At 66.5% G+C, this 12,451-nt stretch overlaps 4 protein-coding genes across 5 annotated transcripts; 2 read left to right on the forward strand and 2 right to left on the reverse strand.

Moving 5' to 3' along the window:
- Nucleotides 1-5: 5 nt before the first annotated feature.
- On the reverse strand, nucleotides 6-490 carry LOC126043045 (protein MMP24OS-like). The gene has a single exon (XM_049810905.1). The coding sequence runs from the start codon at nucleotides 405-407 to the stop codon at nucleotides 147-149; it is 261 nt and encodes an 86-aa protein (XP_049666862.1). The 5' UTR covers nucleotides 408-490; the 3' UTR covers nucleotides 6-146.
- Nucleotides 491-537: 47 nt separating this feature from the next.
- MTG1 (mitochondrial ribosome associated GTPase 1) lies at nucleotides 538-3,781 on the forward strand. 2 transcript variants are annotated; one of them, XM_049810880.1, is made up of 11 exons: nucleotides 544-725; nucleotides 796-859; nucleotides 1,109-1,214; nucleotides 1,313-1,393; nucleotides 1,678-1,734; nucleotides 1,942-2,032; nucleotides 2,145-2,206; nucleotides 2,451-2,547; nucleotides 2,763-2,844; nucleotides 2,988-3,100; nucleotides 3,226-3,781. In XM_049810880.1, exons 1-11 carry the CDS (start codon nucleotides 590-592, stop codon nucleotides 3,321-3,323), a joined length of 987 nt encoding a protein of 328 aa, XP_049666837.1. In that variant the 5' UTR covers nucleotides 544-589; the 3' UTR covers nucleotides 3,324-3,781. The 2 variants fall into 2 exon arrangements, with proteins under 2 accessions (XP_049666836.1, XP_049666837.1); XM_049810879.1 differs by having other exon boundaries at nucleotides 538-725; nucleotides 796-1,214.
- A 277-nt stretch (nucleotides 3,782-4,058) lies between these two features.
- SPRN (shadow of prion protein) lies at nucleotides 4,059-5,234 on the reverse strand. The gene is made up of 2 exons (XM_049810882.1): nucleotides 5,175-5,234; nucleotides 4,059-4,573 (listed from the first exon to the last, which is right to left on the reverse strand). The coding sequence occupies exon 2, from the start codon at nucleotides 4,553-4,555 to the stop codon at nucleotides 4,142-4,144; it is 414 nt and encodes a 137-aa protein (XP_049666839.1). The 5' UTR covers nucleotides 4,556-4,573; nucleotides 5,175-5,234; the 3' UTR covers nucleotides 4,059-4,141.
- A 300-nt stretch (nucleotides 5,235-5,534) lies between these two features.
- ECHS1 (enoyl-CoA hydratase, short chain 1) lies at nucleotides 5,535-7,739 on the forward strand. The gene is made up of 8 exons (XM_049810938.1): nucleotides 5,535-5,686; nucleotides 6,205-6,402; nucleotides 6,489-6,616; nucleotides 6,717-6,816; nucleotides 6,924-7,028; nucleotides 7,115-7,234; nucleotides 7,323-7,390; nucleotides 7,488-7,739. Exons 1-8 carry the CDS (start codon nucleotides 5,572-5,574, stop codon nucleotides 7,551-7,553), a joined length of 900 nt encoding a protein of 299 aa, XP_049666895.1. The 5' UTR covers nucleotides 5,535-5,571; the 3' UTR covers nucleotides 7,554-7,739.
- The last annotated feature ends 4,712 nt before the right edge of the window (nucleotides 7,740-12,451 follow it).

The following is a 12,451-nucleotide window of genomic DNA, read 5'->3' on the forward strand; positions in this document are numbered from 1 at the left end:
GCTTGCAGCCGATCAGCCTCCTTTATTGAGGACCCTCCCCGGCGGAGGGACAGGGAAAGCTTCTCTCTCTCTCTCTCTGTCTCTCTCTCTGTGGTGATGGATTCGGCTCCTCGGCTCGGGTCCGGCGGGGAGAAGGAGCCTCGGCGCTAGTACCAGTTGGTGCTGGCGATGAGGAAGCGGGTGTCGTCCAGCGGGGACTGTGTCGGGCCTGGCTCGGGGGTGGGCTGAGGGGCTGGGGGCGGCTGGGGAGCGGGTTGGGGACCAGGACCCGCGGCACGGGGGGTACCAGGACCCGCGGTACGGGGGGTGCCGGGCCCCGCGGGGCGCCCGGCACCCCCCGTGCCGCCAGGACCCACCGTCGGGCCCCCCGTAGGCCCCGCGGGCGCCGTAGGCCGCGGCTCCGCCATGGCGCCCAGGAGCAGACGGGAGCGACGCCTGCTCAGGGCAGCGCCCCGCCCACCCGGCGTCGGCCCGCCCACTCGACGTCGTCCCCGCCCACCGCCCCACCCCTCCCTCTCGACAGCTGCCTCCGGCCCCGCCTCCCCGCGCGTCGCGCCGGGTGTGACGCAGCGGAAGGGGCGCCGCCGCCATGAGGGTGTGGGCGGGAGCGCTGCGGGCGGCGGGGGCCGTGTCGGGACCGGGACCGGGGCTTGGCGGGTTCCGGGAGCGTTTCGATTTCGGCGGCCGCGATGTGGCCTCCTGGTTCCCGGGGCACATGGCGAAAGGTGAGAGATGGGAGTGGGGGAGGGGGCTGGCCCCCGATTCCGCCGCCGCTCACCCAGCGCTGTGTTGCAGGCCTGCGGCAGATGCGGGCCTCCCTGCGGCGCGCCGACTGCCTCATCGAGGTCCACGACGCTCGCATATCCTCCGGCACGGCTCTTCATCCCCCCCGCGGGTGTTCCCCGACGCCGGCACCCCACCCCCTGCACTTGTGTGTCCCTTGTCCCCCCCCCCGCTGCGTGCCCCGTCTCCCTCCAGGCCGCCCGTTCTCCCACTCCTGTTCCCCTTCTCCCAGCTCCACACCAGCCCCATCACCCCCCCGGCCCAACTGGCCCCCCCAGTACCTGCTCCCACGGCAGCGCACGGTCACTCTCCTTAGCGGCGCCCACATCCCGCTGTCGGGCCGTAACCCCATGCTGCAGGAGGCGCTGGGCATCCGCCCGCACATCCTGGTGCTGAACAAGATGGACCTGGCCGATCCCCGCCGGCAGCCGGTGAGCACCGGGGCAAGGCGGACTGGCTGGCTGGCTGGCAGGGGCCCCACGGGTTGCCGCAGGTAGGTGCCAGCAATGCCTCTGCCTGTCCCTTTCAGAGAGTCTTGGAGCACCTGAAGCAGCAGGGATGCTCACACGTTGTCTTCACTGACTGCCAGCATGATGGCAACGTCAAGAAGGTAATGGGCCAGCAGCCGCGTGCCCAGCCTTGCTCCTTGCTGTCGGCAGCCGAGGGCCATGCGCCGATCCCCCAGCCTCAGGGAGTGGCCCCAGCGCCCCACTGTGAGGAGGTGATGCTGGCTGGCCCAGAGCGATCTTCATTTCCAGCTTACCCGAGGCTGCTTACCCATCCTTTGCTTGGCCCCTGTTTTGCACATCCTGGCACAGTGTCCCCCAAGCGATTGGCTGCTGCCAGCGCGGGTGCAGTGCTACAGTTACAGCCCTTCTCCGTGTTTCTCTGCAGATTGTTCCCTTGGTTGCCAAGCTGGTGGGCCACAGTCCACGCTACCACAGGGCTGAGGTGAGACGCAGCAGCGAGACTGCCGGTGTGTGCAGTCAGGGTGGCCGTCGGCAGGTCACCTTCCCCAGCTGGAGGGATGAGGCTGCTCACACGCGTGCCAGAAGTGCTGGCAAAGGCCGGGTTGTTTCGCTGTTGCGGCTGCCCGCCGCTCCTGGGGTGGGTGGCCAATAACTGGCTGCTCCCTGCCTGCATCCTCCTCGCTTCCAGAGCACCGAGTACAGCATCCTGGTGATCGGCGTGCCCAACGTGGGCAAGTCCTCGCTCATCAATGCCCTGCGGAGGCTGCACCTCAAAAAGGGTATTTCTGCGTGGTGCCTGGGCTCAAGGAGGAGCCACTAGCGCAGCTGTGGAGCGGGCAGCGGGGCAGAGCGTCGCTTCCTACTCTGACTGCGTCTCTCCTTTCCCCGAAGGGAAAGCCACCGCGGTTGGTGGTGAGCCAGGCATCACCAAGGCAGTGCTGACCAGAATCCAGGTACCGTCCCCACAGCGCAGCTGGTTGCGTGGGTGCTGGCTTCTGCATCCTCTTGCCTGTGAGAGGTTTCTCATTTCTGGAAAACCTCAAGGCACGCAGAGCTGATCTCAAACGGTTGCTCGGGTGCCCTTTCCAGCGAGACCTTAATGAAAGAGCTCAATGCCTCGCTCGTTAGCCATGTCAGGTTCCACAGTGGTAATTGCTGAGCCACGTGTCCTAACTGCCCCGATTCCCCCCATCCCAGGTCTGTGAGAAGCCCCTGATGTACCTGGTGGACACGCCTGGCGTGCTGTCCCCGAAGCTGGGGGACGTGGAGACAGGCATGAAGCTGGCACTGTGCGGTGAGGTGGAGGCTGTGGCCGGGGGGGACTCCCCAGATGTGGCTTTGAGCTCCGGTTGGGCCTCGTACCTGAGGCTGGGGCAGGAGTCTGCTGCTCACGGGCCCCCAGGCCAGTGCACGCTGCCTGGGTGCCCATGGGTGGTACGTGGGCAGCACGAGGGGCGGCCAGGGCTGGGAGCAGGGCTGGGGGGAGCTGGAGCTTGACCATTTTTCCAGGAGCCATCCGTGACCACCTGGTGGGGGAGGACATCATGGCTGACTACCTCCTGTACACCCTGAACAAGCACCAGCAGTTCAGGTGAGCCAGCGGGGGAACTGGAGAGGGCCGGGGCTGCATCTGCTGCCGGTGGTCCCAAGCGGGTGCTGGAGAAGCTGTCCTTGGGGAATCGGGGGCTGGGGACAAGTGATGCCGGCAGGCTGTGAGCCCAACACCTTCGGCAGGTATGTGCAGCGCTACGGGCTGGCTGAGGCCTGCGACAACATCGAGCCTGTGCTGAGGCGTGTGGCTCTCGCCCAGGGCAGGACGCAGAAGGTGAAGGTGCTGACGGGCACGGGTGAGTGCTCCGGAGGGGGGATCTCTGTGGCCCGGGGTGTGGGGGCCAGGCTTTTGGGGATCCTAGGGCAGCTCCAGGCTCCACTGATGCTTCCCTCCTTCCATACCCACCGCCCCCATCTCCAGGGAATGTCAATGTGACAATGCTCAACTACCCGGCCGCTGCCTACGAGTTCCTGCGGGATTTCCGGGCGGGACGCCTGGGCAGGGTGACGCTGGACTGAGACCTGTCCTGTGGGAGAGAGGTATTGCCCGCAGCCGCACGGGTGGGGGTAAAGGCCTGGCTGCTCGCCCAAGATGCCCCGGTCCCCCACGGGGCTGGGGCCACCTCGGCATGGAGCTCTGGTGTGTGATTAAAGCGGCTCCCAGTTTTGGACCCCAGGCTGCCGCAAGGGGCTGGCGGGTATAGGATCCCCATGGAGCCGGGGGTGGTGAGGCTGTACCGTGGGGGGCTGCCCCGTGGTGTCACCACGCAGGGCAGTGCTCTCCGGGGGGAGCACGGCACCCACCCAGCAGGGCCAGGGGCCTGGCTGCTGCCTCCAGCCAGGACAAAATCCCCCCCCGGGGAGCCGCTTCCTCGCTGCGGTCTTGGCCTTCTCTGGGACCTCCATCCTGAAATAAAACCTCCGTGGGCAGGGTGCCGGGGCGGTGGCCGTCCCAAGGTCCGTGTCCCGAGCCCCGAGCCCCGAATCCAGCCACACTTGCTTTCCGCCCAGCTTTATTGCCGCCTCCTCGTCCTTCGAACGCTGCGAGACCCCCGTACAGAGGAGCGGCGCCAACGGGGTGCCCGAGCCGGCGGGGTTTGGCACGGGGTGGAGGGGGGACGGTGACGGAGGGGCTTCCAGCGGGGTCCTGCCCCGCTGGCGGCGGGTGACCGGGTGAGGCCGGGCGCTGGGTGGGCACGGCCCCGGGAGCCGCTGCTGGCCCAGGGGGGTGGGCTCGGCCCCGGGGCTCGGGTGGGGGGGGGGGGGGGCGGCGCGGCCGGTCCTGGCGGCATCGGTAGCTGCACCGGGCACGGTGAGGTCGCGTCCCTCGAAACCGTTCAGCGGCGGAGGACGGCGGCCAGGGGCCAGAGCCAGGACACGGCCCAGCCCAGCGGGTCCCAGGCCGGGGCGGCGGAGGTCCAGGCGCTGGCGGCGGCCGTCCAGTTGCCATCGCGGTACTCGGCGCCGCCGTCGCCCGCCGCCGGCTCGCCGGCCGGCCGGGCCCGGCGCAGGGCGGCCCCCGCCGCCACGCCGGCCGCCGCTCCCGCCGCCGCCGCCCCCGCCACCCGCAGGGCCGCCCCGGCCGAGCCGTAGCGGGGCACCGCCGCCCTCACCCGGCCGCGGGCGGCCCCCCGGGCCCCGCCGCGGGCGGCCCCCCGGGCGCCACCGCGCCCGCCCTTGCCGGCCACCGCGTCGCAGAAGGCGGCGGCCAGCAGCATCAGCGCCCAGCACGCCGCCGCGCTCCGCCGCATCCCGCCGCTCGGCCGCACCTGGGCACAAGGGAGAGCCCGGCACTCAGCCGCGGCCCGGCGGGGCGGGCGCACGCGTGTGCGCGGCACGGCCTCGCCCGCCCGCCCCGGGAGCAGGCAGGAGGAGGAGGCTGCCCGGGCCCCGCGCGTCGCGTGAGCTGCGTGTGCGCGCCCGGGCTGCGCGCGTGTGCGACTCACGCGGGTGCGTGGGTTGCGCGGGTGCGGGTGCGTGTGCGCGTGGGTCGCTCGTGCGCGCGCTGCCACCGCACGTGCAGCAGCCCGTGGGTTGCGTAAGCGTGCCGCCCCGCACGCGCAGCCACGCGCGTGTGCGCACCCACGCATGGCCGCACACGCAGACACAGCGGCGCGGCTTGCCCACCGGCGCCGCTCTGCCGAACGCAGCAGCCCGTGGGTGCGTGCACGCGGGCGCGCTGCTCACGCGCACTCAAGCAGGTCCCTCGGGCACGCCTGTGCACGCGCGCCACACGTCCACACGCCACACACACACACACACACACTCACACCCCGCAGCAGCACGCACGCGTGCACGCGCACGGCCGCGGGGCACATTCGTGGCCCCCCCACCCCCACCCCGGCACCCTCCCCCGCCGGCCGGGCTCACCGGGCCCGGGGCTGCCGCTGGCTCCCTCCGCTCCGCTTCGCTCCGCTCCTCCCCGCCCGCGCTCCCGCCGCCGCGCTCCCGCCGCCGCCGCCGCCCCCCCCTCGCCCCCCCCCCCCCCCCCAACTCCAGGCGCGGGGTCCCGCGGTCGGGGCCGCGCAGCGGCAGGGAGGGGCGGGGGGGGGGGGGGGAGAGCGGGGCACGGCGCCCGGGCGGGGCCGCTCGTGGCGGTGGGTGCGGCCGCGGGAGGCGACGGAGAGAAGCGCACACCCTCGCCCCCGTGGCGAATGGGGATGGCGCGCTGTGGGGCGGGGCCGCCTCGGCCAATGGGCGCGGGGCGGGGCGGGGCGTCCACCGGGGGCGGGGCTGGGCCGCGGCCTCCTCGCTGCCGCTCGCCGCCATGGCCGCCTCGCTGCGCGCGCTCCTCCGCCCCGCCGCCGCTACCGCCGCGCGCCGCCGCGCGCTCCTCCCGCCGCCGCCCCGCCCCCTCCTCGGGGCGCGGGCCTGCAGCGCCGGTGAGCGGGGCACCGGGGCGGGCACGGGGGGGGGGGGGGAGGGGGGCGGGCACCGGGCCCTGGCCCCGCGCACGGGGGCGCCAACACCGGGCGGCGGGTCCCCGCCCGAGCCCTGGCACCGGATCTCTGCACCGTGCACGGGTCCCGGCACCGTGCACCGGGGGGCCCAGCACCGTCCGTGTGCCCAGCGCCTTGCACGGGGTCCTTGGACCGCGCACCCGGTCCCAGCACGGCGCGCCGGCCCGGCACCGGCTGATCACCGGGCTGCGCCTGCCCGGGTCAGGACCGCACCGGGAACTCCCCACGAGCCCCGGTCCCGATCCCCCCCCCCCCGCCCCGGGGGGTGGCGTCCCGCTGGCTCCCGGTGACCGCTGGCACGCGCCCGCTGCCCTGAAGGTCGCCTTAAAATAGCGCGGCCGGGGCTCACCGGAGGGCGGCGGCGGTGGGGGGTGTCTCACCCGGTTGCGGGCAGCCGGTTGCCTAACGGGGCGGTGTCGGTGTCGGGGGGCGGCGGGCAGGGGCCCCGTTCCAGTACCTGGCGGTGCAGAAGACCGGGGCGCGGCAGAGCGTGGGCCTGATCCAGCTGAACCGGCCGCAGGCGCTGAACGCCCTCTGCGAGGGGCTGATGGAGGAGCTGCGGCGGGCGCTGGAGACCCTGGAGAACGACTCGCAGGTGGGGGCCATCGTCATCACCGGCAGCCAAAAAGCCTTTGCAGGTAGGGCAGGGTGCCTGCCACCACCTGTCCGTCTCCGTGTCCGTCTCCGTGTCCGTCTCCGTGTCCCACCCCGTTGCCCTTTGCAGCTGGCGCCGACATCAAGGAGATGCAGAACAAAACTTTCCAGGAGTGCTACAGCAGCAGCTTCCTCGCCGGTTGGGACAAGGTCTCCACCGTCCGCAAACCCATCATCGCCGCCGTCAACGGCTACGCTGTGAGTCCGTTCCCCCCCCCCCCCGCCACCTCTCCCCAGCCCCCCACACCCCGGCTCGGCCCCAGCACCCCCTGACCCCCCTCTTCCTCCCCTGTCCCAGCTGGGCGGCGGGTGTGAGCTGGCCATGATGTGCGACATCATCTACGCCGGGGAGAAGGCGCAGTTTGGGCAACCTGAAATCCTGTTGGGGACCATCCCAGGTGAGCGGGGGGCACCCACTGAGGGGGATCCATGCCGGCCGGAGCGGGGACAGCAGGGACACCCGGGTGTCCCGCTCTGGACCTCGCCCTTCTCCAAATGTCTCCAGGTGCTGGAGGGACGCAGAGGTTGACCAGGGCGGTGGGAAAGTCGCTGGCGATGGAGATGGTCCTCACCGGGGACCGGATTTCGGCAGCGGAGGCGAAGGAGGCAGGTAGGGGCATGGGCCAGCCCCAGCTCCACGGGGGTCCGGTGGGGAGTCATCCCCCTGCCCCCCCCATCTCCCACCGTCTATCCTAGGTCTGGTCAGCAAAGTCTTCCCTGTGGAGAAGCTGCTGGACGCAGCCATCGCCTGCGCCGAGAAAATTGCCAGCAACTCCAAGCTGGTGGCCGCCATGGCAAAGGAGTCGGTCAATGCTGGTAGGGGCTGGGGGGCCAACTGGGAACCCCTCCAGGGGGCCTGCGGGGCCAGGCAGCAGGGTCTCCCCAACTTCTCCCTTGCTCTCAGCCTTCGAGACAACGCTGGCGGAGGGGACCAGGACGGAGAAGCGGCTTTTTTACGCCACCTTCGCCACCGTGAGTAGGGGGGTCGGCTCCATTGCGAGGTGGGGATAGCGGGGCTGCCGCAGCCCCCCCCCCCCCCCCTCCAGCCTCACCTCGCCGCTCCTCACAGGGCGACCGCAAGGAAGGGATGACGGCGTTTGTGGAGAAGCGCAAAGCGAACTTCACCGACAGCTAAGCCCAGGGTGGTGTGGGTCCCCACGGCCACCTGCTGCCCATCAGCCCCCTGCATCACCCCGTGGAGGGGTCCAGGACATCACCCCGCGGAGGGGTCCAGGACCTAGTGGCGAGAGATACTTGCCTGGGGTGAGACAACCAGCAGCGGGGACCGCCTTTGCCATCGCTATTAAAAGGTTTTCCTGGCGCTGCCGGAACATAGGGCATCCTTGCTGTGGGGTCCCCCCTGAGCTGGGAAATGTTGGGGTTCACTGAGACACCCCCCCCAAACTCCGTCATACTTCTCTCTGATGCTGGAGCAATAGCTCCATGTGTCCCTTGGAGAGGGGACAGCCTGTGGCACCTTCTTGGGCGCAACACCGATGTGCTAAGTTTGCCTGGCCTCAGCCCCACCTGGGCTGAAGTGAGGCCGGGGTGATGGGCCGAGTCCCCCGCCCGGAGGCATCATCCTCACCCTGCTCAGGGTCTTGGGGTGACCCCAAGGAGGAGGATCCCCCCAGAGTTTGGGGCCCCGCACTTAGCAACAGGTTTTTGGCAGCAATGAGGAGCCCACCAGGATGTGGAGGGGGGAACGGGTTTATTGGGGGGGCTCCAGGCTGGGGGAAAAGGAGGGACAAGTCCCCTTGGGAAGCCCCAGGGGCAGCTCCCACCCCTCATTTTGCAGCCCGGGCACAACTCCACTCAGCTGTGGTGGAAATGGTCGCGGTCCTCCTCCAGGCCACTCTGCACCCCCAGGGACAGCACCCAGGGTGACTCATGGCCATCGGCCTCCCTGGCATCATCCTGGGGGTGGTGGAGGTGGTCGCGGTCCTCCTCTGGTCCCACCTGGGCTTGGCGGGGGCCCCACTGAGCCCAGGCGCTGCTGGAGAAGACCTTTATACCTGGTTCCACCTCTTCGGAGATCTCGCCCTCCTCCGGCGGCTCCACAGCTCGTATGCCCAGGATGCTGGAAAAGGAGAGCAAAATGGTCGAGGAAAGGTCGCAGGGTTACTAAATATCCCTCTGCCCCAGGGGAATCCCACCCCATCAGGGTGCAGGGACCCTGGCAAGATTCCCCCCTCGCCCCCACCTAGGAGGCTGCAGTTAGGATCTCGGGGAGCAAATGGGCTAATTTAGCTGCTTATCCTGCGAACAGGCAGGATGGGTCTGGGACATCAGTGCTGCAGCACCCGCAGCTCCCCGCTGCCACTAGTAAAGGGAAACCAGCTAGGGCTCGATACTTGGAGAGTTTGGGTGATTTGGGGGAAAGATGGAGCTGGGAGCCCCTTAATTTGGGGTGTGGGGGGGGGCACAAAGCAGCGAGGGAAATCTAGTCCCATCTGAAATGCTTTCCGGTTTGGGGTGTTGCTTTGTTGGTTTTTACAAGCCAGATGCAGACACCCGAAGGTGGGGGGAGCGCAGCCGCCTCTTACATTTCCTTGGCCAAATCCTGCTCCGCAGCCAGGTCCTTCCACCCAGCGTTGCTCGGAGCCTGCAGGGAGAGAGAGTGGGGGGGGGGGGTGGTGGCACAGATCATGCCTGGGTCTCCCTGTGCCCGCTCATCACACAGGACAGTGGGAGGATGGGGGGGCTCACCTGGGTGCCGCCAGGTGCAGGCAGGGAGAGGGCAGCGCCCAGCAGGAGGGTGATGCCGCAGAGCCGCACGGCTGTCGGGCTGGCAGAGAGATGGCAGAGGAGCCCCGTTGTCCGTGTTGGCTGGTGCCTGCCTGCGCTCACTGTGCCCACCCTCCAGCCCCAGCTCCTGCCTGTGCCCGCTTGCACCCACAGTCCCTGCCTGTACCCCGTGCCTGCACCCACAGCTCTCTCCCTTGACGCCCAGCGCCCGCAGTCCCTGCCCCCCCATGCCCTCCAATGCGGCCCACCGGGGCCCGGCGTGGACGTACCGCTCCATGGCTGCCTTCCGTGGGGCCACGCAGGCCTTGCCCCGCACTTTGCCCGCTGGCAGGCGTGGCCGGTCCCAGGGCTGCCCGTCCTACGCGTCTGGCGCGGCGCTGGGTGGTGTCGGGTCGTGCCGCTGGTGCTGCTCAGGGAACCCAGCGTGGGATTATCCCCTCCGTGCACCTGGGGTACGTGCAATCCTTATGTACTGGGGCTCGTGGGTCTCCCATGCAGTGGGGCGCATGCTCCTCCCCGCCCCATGCACCGGGGTGTATGCAATCCCCATGCACCCAGGTGTTTGCATCCCCCCCCGTGCACCAGGGTGCATGCAATCCCCATATTTGACAATAAAGGAAACGTCCACGGTTCTGAGCTCTGAATAAATGAACTCTGACTAAATGCAGTCTGCAAGCAGGAGCAGGGACCAGCTAAAAGCCTCCTCAGAGCTGACATTCACACAGTCTCGCTGCGTGACATGAAAAAAGGCTTATTAGAGCACAACTGGGCCCTTGCAAGCAGTGGGTGTCAGAAGGGAGGAAGGTGAGGCACCTTTCGTTCATAGAATGGTTTGGATTGGAAGGGACCTTGCAAGACCATCCAGTCCAACCCCCCTGCCATGGGCAGGGACATTTCTCACTAGATAGGTAGCTCAAAGCCCCGTCCAACCTGGCCTTGACCTCTAGAAAAGCACAAGCTTTTCTAACTCCTTGGAAGCTGAAGAGCCGGCTTTGCTCTCGGAAATCACACTGCGACGGGGAGGGGGGGGGGGGGCGGCTGCAGTGACACGACTCTCCAAGGAGATGGCTTGTGCCAAAGGCCCAGGGAGGGATGGAGGAGGTGGTCCAGGTAAGGCGGGCAGGGGGTTGAAGAGGCTACCTGCTGGTATAGGCAGGTATCTCTCGCAAGGCTGCCAGGGCATAGGCGTTTGCTCAGCAGTGATGCAGCCAAACGAGGTCAGCTTCAATAAAACCAGCAAAAAGAGAGGAGTCTCATCCAGTGCCGTGGCTACCTCCGCTGCCTGCTGCCTTGCCAGCTGCGGGGCTTCTCCGACGGCCCAGGCTGCTCGAACCTCTCCCGTGGATTCCTGGCAGCTCAGTGATGTTAAACCACACTCCTGTAGCTGGAAGTTCTCCTGGTTGCATAGCAAAGCTTGGAAAACCCTTGCAACTCCCAAACTGGGTGCTGCAGGGTGGGCAGGTCTGTGTCCTCCCGCCAGCAGACGATCTCGGGGGGGGGGGGGGGGAGGATGCGTTCCTGATCCCACACCCCAAAAGCCCCAGCAGCTTCCACGAGGATGAGGAGGCCTGGGAGATATCCCAGCAGGGCGGTGGCCTCTGGCATGGAGCTGCTCCCCTTTGCTCTGTGGGGAGTGCTGCAGGGCAGAACCTCTTTTGACTTTGCGGTTGGTGCAGGTGCCAAAGTCTTGTGCCGCCGTGGCGTTGAGCGCTCCCCCAGGTTGGCTGCAACCCTTCCCCTTGCTTCTTCTCCACGTCCAGCAAGTCGGGGTCCATCTCCATCACATGGGCGCCTTCATCTCTCCTACAATAGGAGGAAAGTGGCTGATTTGGGGGCTTTCAGTCCCCAAACTGTTTCCCAATGCATTTCTTTGCATAGGAGATAAACTTTGGAGGTGCGTGTGAGTCCAAAGCCTCTTCCCCCCCTCCCCTGACCCTGCCGTGATGGGTTACACCCCATTTCACCTAGGGGACCCTGTTTTCACGCAGGGCCGGGTGAAGGCAAGCTCCCAGCAGCAGCTCTGCCATCCAGATGCTGGAGGACCTGAGTGGTGCTTTGCTTACGGATGTGTGCAAGGGAGAAGCTGGGGACACGCTCTGGGACACGCTGCATGTGTTATAAAAATCCTCTTTCCTACCTATATCAGTTTTACACTGTGAAAGTGTATTGATTTTGTTACTATATATATTCATTCACATTATAGATTGTAATGCGATGAGAGAACGGAGTTTTACTGGAGGATTTGGTATTATTGTTCATCCTTCAGTAAAATAAACTGAAGGCCAGCCCAGTTTGCACGCTTCATCCCTGTTAGCTTTGCTTGGCCGCAGGGCAGTGGGATGCTCTGCGCTCAAAGCGGGGTGAACACTGATTGCCTGGGGAAGGGGTGCAGGGGTGTGCAGCTGCAGCTGATCTCTGCGTTATGTGCATGCAATTGATCTGCCTGCTTGTCCGTGCCTGCAAGTGCACGCTTTGTTGCACACACATGCATGTTGTGTGCACGCTGTACCTGTGCCTGACGTGTGTGCATGCCTGTGCCATCCGCATTGCATGTCTATACATGCACGCACGTGCTGTGCACATTTGCTGTACGTACACATGCCTCTGGGCTGTGTGCTTGCACACGCACGTGTGCAGGCGTGTACTGCACTTCTCTATGCGTTCGCTGTGCTTGCATTGCGTGCCCCCACGTTTGAACACATCCATGTGTGCTGCGCGTGCATGTATGTTCTGTACGTATGTATCATGCTCGTGTGCATCTTGGGCCATGTATGTGCTTGTCTGCAAATGCGCGTATGCATGCGTGCTTCTACACGTGCATGGATCACGCCAGGGTGTGCGCACTTGTGCTTCCCGACTCCTGGTCTGTGCTTGCATTTGCTTGCACATGGTTGTTTGCTGGTGTGTACATCCGACCAGTGTGTGTCCTTCTGATGGCCTCTGCTGGGTAACCCCACCTGCTCCTACCCGCGCAAATATGCAAGGGGCCAGAAAATTTTGCTTACAGAAAAAGGGAAATTCAAGTTTTGGCTTGGAATAAGGATTTTTGAAAGCCACTGGCCAGCTGGGAAAGACTTGCCCAGGGACTCTGGAAAAAGTTGGTAACCCAGAAGAGAGCTAGTCATGAGCCCTGAGGCTGTAATTGCAATTTTTATTTATTTTTTAATAGCAAGGACAGACACTCAGAGACCTGGATTCTGGGAAAAAGGAAGGGAGGAATTTCCAGGTGGAAACTTAGGACCTAAACTCATAAGGGAGAGCAGATTGGGCTACTTCTGCGTGATC

Source organism: Accipiter gentilis, chromosome 9, assembly GCF_929443795.1.
Source record: "Accipiter gentilis chromosome 9, bAccGen1.1, whole genome shotgun sequence".
NCBI classification, from domain to species: Eukaryota; Metazoa; Chordata; class Aves; order Accipitriformes; family Accipitridae; genus Astur; species Astur gentilis.